General features: G+C 32.5%; 1 protein-coding gene across 1 annotated transcript in view; it reads left to right on the forward strand.

Annotated features, from left to right (window-relative positions):
• LOC130447461 (Bardet-Biedl syndrome 4 protein) overlaps positions 1-18,152 on the forward strand; it is a 39,924-nt gene extending 21,772 nt beyond the window's left edge. Inside the window, exons 6-10 of the mRNA XM_056784295.1 lie at positions 5,126-5,279; positions 9,446-9,568; positions 11,697-11,868; positions 15,740-15,936; positions 17,904-18,152. Coding sequence (XP_056640273.1) covers positions 5,126-5,279; positions 9,446-9,568; positions 11,697-11,868; positions 15,740-15,936; positions 17,904-18,038 — 781 coding nt within the window. The 3' untranslated portion in view covers positions 18,039-18,152. The remainder of the gene's footprint in view (positions 1-5,125; positions 5,280-9,445; positions 9,569-11,696; positions 11,869-15,739; positions 15,937-17,903) is intronic.
• Positions 18,153-19,134: the final 982 nt, after the last annotated feature.

Below are 19,134 nucleotides of genomic sequence, written 5' to 3' on the forward strand. Positions count from 1 at the left end.
AATATTGAATAGTTTACAACAAAGGGAAATCAAGGTGAGGAACAATGTCAAATGTATGTATAAAACAACAAGGAACTAGGGAGGAAAAATAAGGACCAATTGGAGGGTTGCACGACTAAAGAAAGATTAAAACGAGGGGGAATACTGAGTCCGGCGCTAATCATAAAGTGAAAACAAAAGTGAAATATGGAAATAGTTGAAAACTGGACGATTTAGTATTGTTCACTAATAATGAAGGGGAATTGAAACAAAACAGAAACATGAATTAAAATTAACGAGCATGAATGCTATTGGAATGAGTGAAGAGTTTCAAATATTTAGGTGTAGATATACAAAGCGATAAAAATCTAAAAGAAGTGAATGGAAGAATAGGCGTGGCAATTAAACTTTATTGAGCGTTAAACAGAAGTTATATGGAAAGAAGAGAAATAACAAGAGAATATTCAAAATGAACGTGTATATATCGACCATTTTCTGAACATGTTAATAAAAGCTGAATACTCACAAACTCACTTAAAAGCAAAATTCAATTAGCAGAAATAAAGTACTTAAACAGAGTCAGATGAGTCACAAGAAAAGGTCGAATAAGAAACGAAGCGATAAGAGAGGACTTGAGAAAACACAATTGTCGAAATTTGTGAAGAAAAAAGATGGAAATAGAAAATAGTGGCGGAAATTTCGGCATGAATAAAAAAAGACACTCTCAGCTGTACATATATATATATATATATATATATATATATATATATATATAAATATATTGAAATGATCAGAAATCTAAAAGCAATGAAAATTTATAATTTATTGAGATTAGTTTTACTAAAGATAATAATTAAACTAAAGGCAGAAAATCGATAAAAAAAAATAAAAGAAATTGAATTAATATTTGTAAGTTAATTAATTATAGTTATTTTATTTATAAGGAATTATTTATTAAAAATGATATATTCTAAAAGGATTGCATATGTACAAATCATAATTTGTATCATAGAATAATGTTATTAATTATAAATTAATATAAAACTTAGTGGAAGATTGATTTTTTTTAAAAAATATATGAAACTGTTGCCAAAATGACCCAAAATAGTGAAAATTCATAAACTATTAATGAAATAAAAGTTTATTTAAAAACATAAATATAAGAACTGACAAGTGTTTGAAAAGTGAAGGACATCGTTAGGAGACAAGAGCAAAAGTCTAGTCAGTCATATTATATGGTTGCTAAGGAAAAAAAAGGGAGGATCATTATTTGGAAAAAGAGTATCAGCAAAAAAGAGAATGGGGAGTACAAAGTTATAAGAAATAGAAGTTAAATTTGAATCAAAATACAAAATAATTGCGAATTATTAAAGATGAATGGAAGATAAATATCTGGACTGAAGAAAATCCAATGAGTTGAAGATTTGTTACTGACAATTCACAGAAGCAAATGCAAGTTTTAGATCTGATATTGCAAGATATTATCATCTCAGGTCAGTTCCTTCACGTATTATTGGCCAATAATAATAATAGTAACAATATAAAATAATTTAAAAAAAAAAGGAATATTACCTATACTTACGTTGACAATGGATAAAATTCCTTATTTGTGAGGTTAAGATTCCTTTTTCCGTAGAAATAATATGAATTGTGTAGTATAATTAAATTTTGTTCAATGTATCATATGTAATCCTTCCACAGAAATAGAACTTCTTGATTATATCATATAAAATTGACATAATTTTTTAGTATTTTCCTTATATTGTACATCTAAATAATAGAATATTCATCTGAGTCGATTTATAACAGAGAACTGTGTAGAATTATCAAATTAGAGGAACGGCTAACTTCAGGTTAGACTCATAGGCGTACTCAACTACATTTTATTAAACTTTATTTGAATTAAAAATAATACAATTAACTTTTAACATAAAACTTTTATTGATTAAAAGGAAAAACATCCATAAGTTATTTATTTATGCCAGAACTCAAAGAGAGAATGAGTTTCATGCCCGGCAAATAACGTGCTAGCGACAACAATAGAAAAATAAATACAATAATAGAGGTAGAAATAAATAATTACAATATATATATATATATATATATATATATATATATATATATATATATATATATATAGTAAAATCCGAAATTCTCAAAAATTCTAGCTAGAAAATATTGATACTTTATTTTTGATTTACAAAGTATTCAGTGAATGTAGAAATTACTATCTGAGGTCGAAGATTACAACAGACAATTATATGTATTGTACCTTGATAAGTTCTGTAGCTATTTTTCAACGCAAAACTCAACCGTAACAAAATCATTTTTGTAAATAATCTCACTTCTCTTGGATTTATTCTTTCATGTAAGAGAAAATTCGACTACGATTTATCCTCTACTTTTATATATTTTCATATTTTTTATTAAAAAATGAGCACAAATGTTTTCGTCGTTTGAAAGAGATTTTCTCACATCACGACACTAATTTTTCTCAACTCAAATTCATTCTATAAATAACATGTTCAGAAATTTCCTTAAAAATGTATGACAACACTTCTTTACGAAGAGGTCACATAGAGACGTCTTTTGAATATGAGATTCACTCTCCGGAAATGTTGCTTATTCCGTATACGAAAAATGTGTCAAGCAATAAGTATGAGTGGAATAAAAGGCTTCTATTATAGAATTTATTCGGTTTTCACTCAACTTGCGAATTATAATGAAAATTTTTTGTCAGATTATCATTCTTTAATATAATGTAAGAAAACTAAATCTATGCTGAAAGTATGAAAATATTTTTTAGCCCTTTTATGGGCTACATTAATAATACTACGACGAATAGACAATGAAAGCATGAGCTAAAATGTTATTAGACACAGATCGAATGGAAATCGCACGAAAAATCGTTTAGGAAAGAAGGAGTGGAAACATGGAAGGTGAATAATATTGATGAATAGGTTGTGAACTGGATGAGTAAATGGAATGAACAGTTGATAACCTTATTGTCAATAAAAACCAGATATAATATATTCAAAAAAAGTTGTGTCGTTTTTCAAATCAACCACTCCAATAAACTCGGCTACTACCCAAATCCGTAGGCAGCAACAGGATCTGACCTGTAGACCTCTACAGTGGCATCTTGCCGCCGATCACCATCATAAATACCGATCTTGAAAACAATTTGGAATGGGGTGGAAGCAATCTGACTGAGTTTAATGCAACAAAGACTGGACATAAAATATCATCATCACTACAAATTCGCTTATTGTGTATTGAGATTGGAAGCAATATGTCCTGGCATACTCACGTGGTCGATTTAACCAAGGCAGTTTCACAAAAGCTTGGAGCCCTCTTTAAGACCAAAAAACTATATAGTCCGCAAAAGTTTTAATTCTCTATAATGTCCAGATTATTCTACCTTTAGAATACTGTTCGCATATTTGGAGCATTCTCTGAAGATGTTCGATTCAATACTGAATAGAGTAATATGACTTATAGGCGATCTAGATTTGAGCAGAAATTTGGTCAATTTAGTGCATAGAGTTCACTGAGCTGAATCTATTTTACCGATACTACCACGGTAAATAATTCCGTCTATAGCAGTTTTTGCTAGACCTACTCGACAGGCAGACGCGGATCATGAACGTAGACTTCGCCTGCAGACGCCCAGAACTTCAATTTATTGGGACGGAGAAGTGCAAGCCTATGAAAGGGTTTACCCTCTTAAGTTTTGTTAACATGCAGTAAAAATATTGTTCTCAAATAAGAAAACAAATGACTATTACATAGTACAGAAAAATTTGCTTTGCATTTGTTCTTCCTTAGATATATACCGCTTGTTCTTTGGATGCATTTTCACCTGAATTGTTTTTTTTTTAGAAATTTAATGATGAATCACGTATCTTATCACAAACTGATTCCAAAAGATTAGCTCCCATTCTAATACTATTGATATTCTTTGGCCCTGTATGAATATTTTTGAAGAATTGTTGAAAAGCTTATAGTGCTGTTTACTTTGGAAGTCTGGGCCGTACAGGGAATGAGGCATAATAGTCCACCCAAATTTCTTTAGGGAGTCCCTGTGTTGAACAGGAGACGTAGGGTAGAGCGCTGTCGTGAAGAAGCACTACTCACTCCGACAGTTGTCCTCTCCGGCATTCTGAATTTCACGCCTGATTTGGTCAATGTTTCACATTATATGTTTGAGTGCATTATCATTGTGTCATATGGAAGCTTCAGGAATGCGTTCAACAAGTTTACGAACAGTGATCCTCCAATCTTTTAGCAGCCCACTGTTGATCTTCTAGATAATAGCGTCGGAAACCAGCGATTATACACCCCGGTTTTTCATCCTAAACTTTCGTGCGACCGTAAGCAAAAGGTCTGCACTGTATCACCGAACTGGACTTTCACTGTGATCTGACCTGTAGACCTCTACATTGGCATCTTGTAGCCGTACATCAAGTCCACTGAAATGTCTTTATACTACCGAACAGGATCTTCACAAGCATATAAGCATAAGGTTCTCTCGCTGTGTCTTCACCAAACTTGAAGACAAATAACAGTATCACGGGGGAACATCGTCAAAATTCCCCCTGGAACAGTTTTCTATATCAAATCTTTGTGACTCGTTCTGGGGTCATTAATTGTCTTATCGTTGTCGAAAATTAATTGGATTCCTCCGTGGATATCCTTCAGTTTTCTTGAAAAAGTACTTAAGATCTGTTCGCTACTTTTATAGCCTCCGAGATCCTTGAATGTTCTTCAGAGTACTTCCAGACTATTCGACAGCTGGTTATTCAGATGGGTGAAGAGTTAGTTACAAAGTAAAGAAGAATAAGCTATTTTTCGAACATTGAAAAATAATTATATAAAAAACTAAAAAATTTCATTACAACCTTCTATTTTCTAACAGTGACGATTGACAAAATCAAATATCATCAGTTGGCTCTCAAATATATCAACTTATCGATCACCTATTAGAGCTTTATAAAACTGCAAACGTTATGGAGAGTGAAAGGTGTGTACAAAAATAAAAACGTAAAAATATTACAACGTGATTGAGAGGATTGTCATAAAATGATCTACCCGCCGAATCATATTTCATCAGTTATTCTCTTCTAAATCCGTTATTTATTTCCAGGTCCTGTCCAGACAGCGTGAGCATGTTAACTGAATCGGGACTTCTTTTTTTGAAAATAGGTCAGAACGAATTTTCTTTTGAAAGATTAAGTTCAGCTTTGGCATTGGAGCCAACTCATACGAAAGCCTTGTTGGCGATAGGATGTATTATACAGGTATTCTGAAATTTTCTAGTTAGAATTTCCCGACTAAAAGTATCTCCTAATCCTTACGAAGGTTTTTAAACGTTTATAAATATTCTGAAAGAATTAACGGACCTTTGTCATTTGGAACGGATACATATTTTCCGGTATTTTACTTATTAAACTAATTTTGGATTTACGAGATTGACGACGAAATGGGAGTTTGATTACAATTTGAAGGATGAATTATGAATGAAAGTATAATTGACACAGAGTTATATAAATTTGAGCATTCAGAATATTAATTATTAGGAGATATCAACGTTGTCGTCAATATTTGTTCGCAGTAGAGCAAATCGGGGATAATTGATACATTGCTTCAACATTTATTATTTTTATTTTAATCTAATCATCGTTTAATGAATGAAATTTTTTATTGTGATAAAGATTTTGTTATTGAATGGAAAAAGCTAGTTCTCCTTTGTAATAATGAAGAGATAAACCAATTTAGAACTGCATATGGGGTAATAGTGGCTTCTGATGGATTGTATGTATAATCACAGAAATACTGTATTGGCTTCAAATCGTTACATTTCTGCCACTGTTTTCAATATTACTAAGTACAGTATTGCAAATCGAAATTGTTGATGAAAAATCTGTATTTTGGAGCTAGTAAGACAGAAATAATCAACTTTATAGGAAACTCCAAAACCTTTAAAGCTCATTTTCTTTTCAGAACTCGTAACACAAAGATCCAACAATTTGGACAGTAATTCTTTTCATTTTTCATGTACGTTTGACTCATTGGCCATAATTATGAAAATTTAACAATTGTATTTGAAAATGATTTATCTTGAAGACTCACATAATTAGTATCTACCTTGATAGTGTGGATTTTCTTTATAATCTTTATAATAAGAACAAGCAAGATTTCCTTCAGCTCGTAAAAATTTCCTACACAGGAAAGTTAGGTTTATTCATACCATAAGGGATCTAAGATCTAAGATCATAGAAAAATTGGTGAACTAGAGGATCCGAAAAAATGTCTACTTTAGCCTAAACAGCCATCCCTCCACTGCAACAACTTTTTGTGATTTTTCTTTCGATTGTGTTAATCAAGATAATTTAATTAACAAATTACAGTACTACGGTTTCAGGGGAACACCTATGGTTCAAGTCATACTTTACAAACAGAAGTCAACTTGTCTGTCATCAGTGGTAAAATTGCAGACGACACTAGTTTTTCTTGGAATAACCCTGATCTCACGGCACTCCCTAGATATCTAGTGACCTAATCACATAATCTTCTTTGTCTCAACGTTTCTAAAACTAAAGTTTTATCATATGGAAATACATCGCTGCCTTTTTTATTCAATGACACCACAATGGCGTCGTTGAATCTGTAAAATTCTTAGGGCTTGAAATGGGAGTTACATATTGCCGCCTTATTTAAGGAATTAAGTTTCTCCTGTTTTACGCTGAGATCAGTTTCCAAAGAACTGAAGTTATCCATCCCCTTATTATGTCCTTATTGAATCGCATCTCCGATATGCCCTACCCTTCAGGGGTACGTGTGCTGCGACTCAATTTGAGTCAAATAAAAGAGAGCTGCTAGATATTTCAGAAATGACGTTGTCGGCTATACACTTAGAAACGCGGAGCACGACTTTTACCTTCTTACTCCACGTTCAGAATTAGTTGAGGGCTCAATATTTTACAATGCAAAAAATGCACAATCACTTGTTAATTGAATTAAAATCGATATCATCTTTTCCCGCATTCCGCAATAATTTGAGGGCGTATTTACTGGAAAGTAAACGACTTCCATTCTAATAATAATATTCAATTCTGGGCATGCTGCATACTGGTTTAATTTTTGCTAAGGACTTATATACTAATTATTACATATCACTATAACCTATAATGTTATTACTTATTGTGGTTTTCTTCTTTATATTGAAATTTTGTTTTATTTGTATCTTTATTTCGTTATTTTTATGTTTGCTTTTCAATTTTTACAAGCTTTTGTTGTTATTGTAACAATTTTTTGACAATGAAGCATTTCTCTCTCTTGATTGAAAGTATAGCTTGCATTCATCTGGTACCCATTGAAATAGTGGCATGAAATATCTGGTACCACTGACTTTCTTAATTTTCATTGGAATACGAGAAATGGCCGGCGGCATAAAAATGAGTAGTTTTGTCGTGAAGGTCGAGATTAACACAATGAAATCGTCTTTTTAAGCTTTATTGTTATCAGAAAATATTAATTTTTCAATTTAATGGACAAAGTGACACAATTTACTTCATACTAAATTAAATTATGCCTGTCTATTGATTCTATGGTGAATTGCCACAGAATAATGAGGTCTTTCAAGCAGAAATGCCTTTGTTAATTTCCGGAACTTATTTGATGTATTTGCCATTTTTAATTTCGAATGTAGCTGATTGAATAATACTTTGGCATTGAAGATGATGGAATCGAATCTACAGTTGAAGTTATTCAGTTTGTTGATGTCAAAAACATTTCTTCGTTAACGCTTCTTGAAATGTAGGGTGATTCTCTAGTTTTTGTAAAATATGAAAAATCAAGGAAGACAGAAGACGAGGAAGGATGCAGTCGCAATAGACTTTAGTCCTGCAATGGGACGTAGAAGCACAACATTTTATGAAGTGGAGGGAGATAGTAGGCTCATTCTCTACTGAAACATTTAACAACATATCATCGCCGATCTAAAAAATGTCATTCAGAACATAGATATATTAGAAGAAAAATCGAGGTTCTTCGTACGAAGATATATTGAAAAATTTTTAGCCTACTATAGAACCACACAAGATTTCAATGTCAAAATATTTTATTACTTAACATATTCTCCTCTCAATTGGATACATTTATTACAGCGAACCTGCAACGTCTCTAGACCTTTAAAAAAATATTTCTTCTTACTCTGCAAACCAGACCTCCACAGCTTTTATTACCTCTCCTCGTTGGAAGAAAATTTACGACCTTTTAAACTTTTTTTCAGTTGAGGAAAGAGATAATTCAAACCCTAAATCACGAATTTTTTGCATGGAAACATGAGATTTGTGTGCAGGGGCGTTGTCCTGCAAAGCCAAAACACCTTTGGATAGCTTTCCGCGTCTTTACTCTTTAATTTTTTCCCGTAGAGTGGTCAGTGATGTCGAATAGTGATATTCAGTTATTCTTCTACCCTTATCCGAAAAATCAATCATGATTACTCCATGTCAATCCCAAAAAACTGAAGCAAGAACTTTTCTAGCAGATTTTTGGACACGAAACTTCTTAGGTCTTGGAGAATCAGAGTACTGCCATTCCATCGATTGTTGCTTCGTTTCCGGATCGTAGAAATGTACCCAAGTCTCATCCATAGTAACAATTCGGCTTAAGAAGTCTACATCGTTTTCAAATCGAGCACAGATCGAACGCGATGCTTCTACCCTTGCACGCTTTTGGTCAACATTCAAACATTTGGGAATCTATTTTGCAGCAATTTTTCTCATGTCCAAATTGACGTGAACGCGATCGTATGAAATATTCGGTGCTTCAGATATTCGTTTTAGCCCAATTCGATGGTCTGATAAAATCATGTCATGAACTTCATCGATATTTTCGGGGACTGGTACAGAAACTGACCTTCCCGATCGGTCATCATCTTCAATGGAAAATTTACCTCTTTTGAAATTTGCAGTCCAATTTTTCACAGTCGCATACGAAGGACATTGATCACCAAGGATAATAAGCATATCATCGTAAATCTGCTTACCCCTTTTAAATACAGGTACTTGATGATGGCTCGATACTCCAATTTTTCGATTTTCAGAATTTCAGTGGACATCTTTTTTCTTTTACTTTATTGCGTAACACTGGTTTACAATTTTGACGTCAAATTTTACACTGACACTTCTAATAAGTTATTGTTGGTTGCTATGGTAACGCAATATTTTGTTGCATGCATGCAACTGGTTTAGGCTAACTAGATATCAATACATTCTCGTAATTTTAGCAAAAATTCCACCTTTTCCAAACTTATAATTTTATTCCATAATTTGGCCGTTCACTGTAAGCATGAAAAAGGAAGTTTCCAAATTATATTCCATCTGTATTTGACGCAAAGTTTTTGTTTTCAGAAATATAACATTAGTCACTTATATATGAGTTTTATTCATCATTTTTTTAGAAACACGAGGACTACGACGTGGCATTGTCAAAATATAAAATGGCCATCCATTATCAACCGGATTCTATTGCGCTCTGGAACAATATCGGCGTTTGTTTTTATGCCAAACAAAAATATGTCGCGGTAAGTTATAAAGTAAACTTGGATGTAAAAACATTGTACGAATAATAGTAGGTATATATAAGGTTTTTGTATCGAATGTAATTTTTCGTATACTCTTAATTTTTTAATTTTTGTGCCTTTCAAGTTTCCTCTAATTAGTTTAAACGGTTTTTCCATTCAATTGTGTTATTGGGTAGAGTACTCGAAACTAACAAGTGTGTGTTAGAACGACTGTCCTGGATTGTTATCAAAATAATATATTCACTCTCTTGTCATAATCGAAATACATAGAGCTGATATTGAAGATAGAAAGTGAAATCGTTTTATAGGAAGAGAGACAAAGAGCATTGGTATTTGGTATACTGAAGTTTTTTCTCTCTTTATAAGAAGTTCGAACTCTCTTGAAAAAGCTCCCATACCTTATTATATTGTGGGGAAAATATAATAAGAAGGATATTAAAATCCAGAACATTGAGAACCATAAGTAGAGGAAGACCTGGTTGGACGCAATCAACAAACCTACTGAGAAAAGAGTAAAGGAACTACACGTCTTACATCCTTAAGAATAGAAAGACATACGGATGTAACTGACAATTAATGTCGTAAGATTCAATTACAATAATTCTATCTATTGGTTGTATCAAAATATTATTTTTGTCCTCCACAGTTTTGTTATATTCCATTCTTCTAAATTGGGTTTCTACCTATCTCCGCCATGTATATTTTCCATCTTGGAATTGGTTTTCCTCTACGTTTACTCCCTGGAAACTCGCTCGCAGTGCTCTGTTATCTAGTTTCCTTATTATTAACAATTTACTTTCTTATAGCAAAATCAGTCGACCTATTGGTATAAAAAAGTTGAGGTAAGGTGCTGTTCCAATTGGACCTTCTAAGATATAAACATTTGGAATGACTTCTACCTAAATCAATGATTGATTGCCTTGGTTCTTCTTAGTAGTTTAATGTTTTTGGTGCCAATCGTCCATATCTCTATCACACACATTATCTGTTAATTATAAAAGAATAATTTTCAGCATAAGTTTGAGGTTAAGATTCACCTTGCTCTTTTAATTAGAGTTTTTAAAGTATCACTCCATTTAAATCTGTTTCAATTGCATTTTAACTAATTAACACAAGTTGTGCATCTTATCTGAGATTCCGGAACGACGGATAACCACTACATTATTCTCCACAAGGAAATTAATGCTCCTCTAAAATTGCGAACTAAAGTAGAAGATACCGCGAATGCGAATGAAAATCATAGAGAAGGGTTATTTAATTACAAATAGGATGGAAGTTTATTGATCATCAAACATTTAATGAATGAAATTTTTAGACTTGAACTTTTTGATAATAATTGAATCGAAAAGCTATCTGATTAAACAAAAATGATTTATTCTATATAGAATTGAAGCGATGCCATATTTTTCATTATTTCAATAATACTAAAACGATAAAGTTCAGCTAACGTTCTTTTAATTTTGAGTACCATATCTATTCAAAAGCATTGACAAATTGAATGATCCGAATGTCCTTTTTGCGCATATCTCACTCTAGGGCAAAAGCAAACATTGGCATAGGGTAGATTTTATTTTTAAAGTATTCCCTACGTGCTGTCAAAATTTCATTAGAATCTATGCATGTTCATGGAAATCGGAGGTGAAAATCTCGGTAGCCCGGACCAAATTTTCCATAATATTTACATGGAACGCACTATAGACTGCACACTGCACTTTTTAAGTTGCAACTGGACTAAATTGTTAAAAATACACGTCTTGGACCTCTTCACTAAATAAAATAAAACTTGGAATTAAAATAAAACAAAATTTCCAATCATTATTGGCAAATAGGTACTTATTGAATCTGAATATATGAATATGGCTATGTAATCTTTAATATACATGGCTATTAGCCTGTAAAATTATTATTCTATACAGCTTGTCTTCATAAAAGACCAGTAACAGACCAGAAACTTATGTTAGCTGAGGTGAATTTATGGAAATTTGAGGAAAAAATCATATCCAACCCAAAGGGAATAAGTTTTGGAGTAGAAATTGGGTTTTATGACTGTCTTGTACATGAAAATAGACTATAAGAGATTACGAATACATTTTAATAAAAATAACACCCTACTACTTATCTCTTCTAGGCTATAAGTTGCTTAAAACGAGCTTTATGGCTTGATCCGTTGAATTGGAGAGTTCTTTTTAATTTAGGCCTCTGTCATCTAGCAACCATACAGCCGGCATCAGCTTTCAATTACGCGTGCGCTGCTGTGAATCTTAGACCTGATATAGCAGACTCTTTCACCATTTTGGGAGGTTAGTAGAAATATATTTTTCAGTAAATTCAATAAATTGATGTTACTTGAACTAATTTTTTATTTTAATAACAACATTGCCTGGTCAGGCAATTCAAGTATCTTTATACCTTTTAGGTTTCATATTGATAGTATTAAAAAAAGTCCGATTCAGCGACTGAAAATTTCGTTGGCTTGGAGGTGAAAGTGCCATTGTTTCCAAAAGTCATTGTGTGTTGATATCATCATTTCCCATAAGTATAAAAAGTCACCAAGTGAATATAACTGCTATAAATACATATCAGAGAATGTGAAAATTCACTATTTAACTTTTTGAGAAACTTCATCAAAGTTAAAGTTCATCATAGTTACTTGATGAGTTTTATCATTACATGAATTGTGAACGTTAGAGCACTTGGTACCGTAAAAAGACCGTAGAAACGAATATTTTGAAATAAAATTTATCGAAATCGGATGATTTTTCGATTTACTAGAACAAAAAAAAACGAGGGGACCGCGAAAGTATAAAATTACCCAAAAAAATGAGATAACTTAATTTAAAAAATGGAATTGTATGGAAATTTTGAATGATTTATCATTTTCCTATTTTTAATGAAAGTAATCTCGTTTTTTTGTCCTCAAAAAAATTTATTTTGTTACTAAATGACTTTTAGGTCCAAACCGACGATTTATATTTCTGTAATAAGATTTTTAAATTGGTGATTTACTCAATATCTGCGATGCTCGTCAATATAATTTCAGCATTCACATTCATCCCTATAACTATGAACTCATCTTTTGAAATTTCAATTAACTTGGCATAGTGTCGCTCAATTGATTTATTAATTTTTCGATACGAGGTGCGATCAAAGAATACGATTTACAACCGACATGGACGATTCAAAATTGAAAACAAATCCTTCGACCTCAAAACCAGAATTCGAGAAAAGTTCGTTTAATCGGGCCATTGGGATACTGGAATGTTTGCTAAACTGCTTACGAAGAAAAAAACATTGAAAAATGGGCTAACGGTATTCTTTTTTGTCATCACTGCGCGCCGTGTCATAACACTGAAAGTGAAATCGTTCATAATATATAAAGAAAGATAATCATCAACTGTTTTATTGATTGGAGGAACTTTTTGTTAGCTGGAATGAAATTTCATAGAATAATGTCCACGTTAATCCTGCCTTATTGAACCTTTCTTTACAAACGAAAACAAATCAGTGACAGATTGAATTGTATTATAATATATATAGTATTAATAAATGAAAATTTTTTTGTTATGTTAATCAATCAGTAAATCAGTACCCATATAAAAAACATCATTCCTCATTGTTTTCTTTGATGAATTTAGGAACTAATATAACTTAATCTAAATAAATACACATTTAAAAAAGATTTTTTAGCTTGCAATGATTGACTTCCTAGTAACTAATAGTGTTTGCTGAATTCAATTTCTAGTCGTTTACTTTTGGTAAAGATATAGTCGGAGATTTTTCTATATGTTATTTAATATATTTAAAGTAGAAAAATCAACTTCTGGCAGGATTAGCGCGTTTGCAACAATATCTATTGTTTTTTATTTAAAAAAATGTATTTTCACAAATCTGGCTTACGAATATATTTTTAATCAGACTATTTTGAGTATAAAAAATTGCCAGATGATTTGCTCCGTTACAAGTATCTGCAAAATGGATCGAAAGCTGCTAAGACGGCTGGTACGATCTTCAAAATCTAACTATTAAAGAAAATATTACATCTATTTGCAATTTTTTTCTTATACTCAAAATTGTCTAATTTAAAATATACTCGAAAGCCAGATTTGTGAAGATACATTTTTTTAAATAAAGCCACAAGTTCATTTTTCTACTTTAAATATATTAAATAACATATAGAAAAAGTTTCAGCCTTGTGAAAGTACCTTAGTCGAAGTGGCGATCAGCTCTTAGACTAATATGTGTTCTGTAGGTGAGTCCTTGAGGTATTTACGCTGACTGTGTATGGTAGGGTTTTTCCGTTACTGTAGTTTCTTGTCCGGCTGTTTATTTTGTAAAAATGTTGTTGTAGATGCTGCTGCTGCTTAATTTTTTAGCAATAGAAAATGGTTTCAGAAATTTTCAGCAGCTTTTACAACTTCCAATATCATCAATATCACAGTTTTCAAAATACAGAAACAGCGGCACCGATCCGTTCATCAATACTTTCCTAAACTTGTCTAGTCTCATCTACACCCTACTCGTTGATAAGTTTAACGTCTAGCTAGTATGAATTTTTGTAGAAAGGCGTAAGCGAATGGTCCCAGAAGAAAACATAAATTTTGTAAAACATATATTTAATTATCTACGTAATTTCCTTTTAGCACCATACACTTTTCCTAGCGATGTACAATATCCTTTTATAATAAGAATAGTCAAGCTCCTCAAAATAGCCATTAACTGCCAACATCCCCTCTCCATTGTTGGAAAATTTTTGACCACCGAGCCATTTCTTTTTAATAGGGTAGAAGGTAGCAATTCAAGCTTTAATTCATTAATTTTGACCATTGAAATAACGGATATGGGAGCTGGTGCATTGTCTTGATGAAACAACACTTTCTTCTTATCCAAATGCGGCCGTTTTTGCTTGATTTCTTCGCTCAAATGTTGCAATAAGTATGCATAATACTCGTTGTTGATAGTTTTTCCTTTTTCAAGATAGTCAATGAAAATTATCCCACGCGCATTCCAAAAAACCGACACCATGACCTTGCCTGCAGATGGAACGGTCTTTGCATTCTTTGTATCCGGTTTTCCTTTTTCAGTCCATTGTTTTGATTGTTCTTTTGTTTCGGGTGTAAAGTGATGAACCCACGTTTCATTGTTATGAAGCAGCGCAAAAATTCTGCTTTATTTCTGTGGAATATTGCCAAATATTCGATGGAAACATCTTCAAGACGCTCTTTTTTTTTCATTGTGAGCAATGTGGCACCCATCTTGCGCACAGCTTTCTCATGTCAAAATTTTCAATTTAAAGCGATGTATCTCACTTTTTGAATAGAGTACTATGTCTGCTAGTTCGCGCACTTTCAGTCGACGATCATATACGAATTTTCTTCAACATTTCTGGAGTCGTCACTTCGTTTGTTCGACCACTGCAAAGCTGGAATTCGTAGGACATACGACTTCGTTTAAACTCTGCTACCCAATATTTTACTGTTTATAACAAAGGAGCAGTATTACTCAGAGTAGATTCTAGTTCAGCTTTTATATTGGTTGGGCAAATGTCTTTCAAATAAAAGTATTGTAACACATAACGATATTTCCATGTTTACAAATTCACTGAAATCGTTCACTATTTATAGCTGCTACACAAATACTAAACTACTTGGCATCTTCAAATTTGTATTATATAAATTTTATACTTTTTAATACAGTGGTATTTTTCAAGGAACTACCGCTATCTCTAGGTTAGGTTAAGTACTTCTAGGACCATACTCGTACATGTAACTAGACTTTTACTTCCCAGTCTTCGCTACTTGTATAATTACTTATACAACTTACCACTTATCTTCAAAATTCACGTTGGTTATGAGTATTTCTCTTGCAAGTTATTGGTACAAACTACTAATCCATTTACTATACCAATGTAAACGTTGCTCAAGACTTGTCTGTCGAAAGTTTGGTGACTCATAACTGTCGAGAACTTCGTAATACGTTTATGAATATATCGTTATGCAGAGGGTTCGTGCGCGGTCATATGTGTGAGAAAACTCATGTGAACAAAACTTGACTTGCGGGTCAAGGGTTAAATGGTTGTGTGATGAAACCCTCACTCAATTAATACTGTAATTCTTACTTTTTAACTACTTATTTCATAAGAGAAAAATAGAAACGATATACTTTATTTTCCAGTTACTCTATTGGAATTGAAAGATCCAGACAATGCTGTTAAAGCATTCCGATTAGCATTAAGTTTGTGTCCAGATGATGTTTACATTGTTGTTAATATGGCATTATGTTGTGTGTTACTTGGTAGTGAAAAAGAGGCGATAGGTTTGATGGAAAGATATGGAAGGTTGATGGAGAATAACACAGTTTATACAAATGAGGTAAGTATGTTCTGTGTGAATATATATTTTTAAAAGGAAGACTTCGCAATTGAGAGATATTTGATGGGGGATTTGACTGTAAGAAATGAGAAATGGAAAAGATGGTAACCTAATGAGATATTTAAATATTTGAAAAACGTTTAACGATGAAATTCTACTAAAAGCTTTAAAATGAACACGATAACCACGGACTGTTTTAAATTTTGAGGGTAGTCAGTTATGAACATGAGTATGAGTGAAGAAATTCTAAGGAGAAAGAGAAAAATCGGAAACAGCCGAAGGATTCAATAGTTTTTTCTTATGAAACCATTAATAATAACTCAAGTTTATATTAAAAAGGTTTTTACTCTATCACGAAGTACTCTTCAACTCATGAAATATGGCTTGCTTCATTCAAAATATACAAAGTCATATCAAGCATCAAGGATATTGAGCCTTTTACCCTGTCAATATAATTTGGAATCAAAAAATTGGAGAATAGAAAAGTCTCTTCAATGCCTAACTCACCATACTCTACGACAGAGCAAACATAGTCAGGTACACAAAACCTAATCAAATAAGGTCCGTATATCATGTAGTGTGATCAGAAGACTACAGATCGATGAATGCAGTATTTTTAGAGCTGTAAGCTCACCAAAATGGATGGATGCTGTTGTAGGCTGTTTTATGTTAAATCAAATAGGCTTTTCTAAGTTAATGCCTCCAAAGATTTTTATTAAAAATCACAATATAAATGCGAAAAAATCATCAAAAAGATTTATTTCTGTATTATATATGTTATGGACTAAGTTATTAATAACTAACCAACCTAACCTGACTTAACCTAATATAATCTAACCTAACCTACCTAAACTAACCTAATCTAATCCAACCTAACCTATCCTAACTTAACCTAACGTAATCGAACATAACCTAACCTAACATAATCTAGCCTATCCTTACCTGACCGCACCTAATCTAACGTAATCTAACGTAATCTAACCTAACCTAACCTAATGTAATCTAACCTAATCTAAATCTTTTGCTTTATGAGTAAAGTCGTGCACCCTCACTAAACCACCCCTCCTCGTTTTACAGGGGCTAGTCGGATAAAAGTTTAAATTCGTACATCAACCTCCCCCTAAAGCTGGTTTTATCTCAAGCAAAATTTCTCTGACGCTACTAATAGTTTGAAGGCGTTCTCCTATCCACCACCTGGGGAAGCGTTCGGTGAGGAATCAGCAACCATCTCGTGGAATTAAGCTTAATGAAGTTCAAATAAGTATTAATGACATGGCTCACATTTGAACCTATTATGTACTTTATGTATTTATAGACTCATAATAGAAACCAAGAAGGTTAGCGCTGTTGAAGCGTATCTACTTTTTCAACTTCCAAAATCATCAATATCGCGTTTATCAAAATAAAGCAATAACGGTAATGTTCCGTTCATCAATACTTTCCTAAACTTGTCTAGTCCCATCTACAAACGACTAGTTGATAAATTCATCGCCTGGCCGGTATGAATTTTTGCGAAAATGGATGACTATTAGACAAGTAAATAGATGGTATGACTATCATTACGTTATATTTGAAGTTTTTGAAGCATATATACAATAAAAGCTTCAGGTCACAACTCAGGATCGTCTCGAGCAATGAGCGGGGACTGAATACATGGGTTAAGATGAATTCACCCCAACGCTACTTCACGAAGATTTGGTCGATACATCTATAGTATCAAATAACATACTGGAAAGACATTGTCATGTGGAACATCTCTAACGAATCAGCCCTCGTATATGTGAATCATAGGAGTACAATATAGTGCATTGTTTGAAAAATATCACATTTATTGGAAGAGATATTTTTTATTTTTAATATTAAAAAATTGCTCGTGTAGATTTATTCAGACTATTTAATAAAGGACTTTCCTTTATCAATTGTTGGTATTCGATTCGATTTAATTCTGTTTGTTTTCAATTTTTCAGTTGATTTATTTGGCAGATCAACTAATTGCGTATTTGAGTCTACACGATACGAACAAAGAAATATGTGATGTGTCAGTCTGTGAGGGCGATATCAAAACGCAAGCTGAATATTCGAAATTAGAGACAGAGGAATGAGAAAATGAAATACCGAATGTTTTAATCACAAATAAAATAAATTTGTGTAATTGGAATTATAATTTATTCCAGTTTCATAGACGAATCTTCAGTGTAACAATTTTTTATTTTATACACATATAATATAATCAGTTAAAATTTATCGATTTTGGAATAAAAATATATTTGATTGCTAAAAAAAATTAGTTTGTATTGCCGCTCCCATTCATTGATCGTATTGGTGTTCGGATGAACATGCTCAAACACCTCATGGTCAGGAATAATCCACGAAATATCCAAAATACACTAGTTTTTCAATAAACTTTCGTGTAAATAGTTCTTACTGTCTCCATTAAAGTTGATTTTACACCAATTTGAAAACGGTACTATCCTCCATTCTTTAAGTGCCAAATCAAGATGATTGAGCAAATTTCGATGCGTTTAGCAATGCTTGGGGATTGATTTTGAGCCACTCCCAAGTTGTGCACTCTCTGCAAATAACTTATGTAAAGTCTACTCACTCACATGCACACAGCTGGACACCAGTCAAGTCTATATTCCTCAATCTTGAAAGCATCGTGAAGCGGTATTCTGCTCTAAAGTTGTTCAATTTCTTCTCTAACCCGATCATCTGTTAAAAGCTTCCTGTCTTTAAGTGTGTGTGAATGAAAATGGTTTGGAAGCAAATCCATCAGCCACAGAATTTTTCAATGATACTACTTAAATATTAATTTTAATATCCTTGATAAAAATTACTAATAAATCTAAAGTTAAAAGGTGTGTGAGGTTTAGAGGTAGGGAGTAGTTCTGTTTAACAAGTAACTGCAACAAATTGTTTGTTTTATGAATATGATTGCTCCATCCGAAAAAAATGTGATTGAGATCAGCACAAGAATTATCATCACAGGTACAGACTGATGATTGTATAATACCCAGCCTGGCAAGATGGGCGTGATATCTCCCATGATCAGTTATCATTCTAAGAATACTTGCTGAGTAAAATTTCGAAGTTGTATATTTGAAAATATAATTCTGGTGGAGGATAAAGTATGATGAATTTGAAAATAGTTGTTATTTGAGGATCGTGAGGCAGTTCTTCCATGATTCGTACATTTTA

The sequence above is a fragment of the Diorhabda sublineata genome, chromosome 1, assembly GCF_026230105.1.
Source record: "Diorhabda sublineata isolate icDioSubl1.1 chromosome 1, icDioSubl1.1, whole genome shotgun sequence".
Lineage (NCBI taxonomy): Eukaryota > Metazoa > Arthropoda > Insecta > Coleoptera > Chrysomelidae > Diorhabda > Diorhabda sublineata.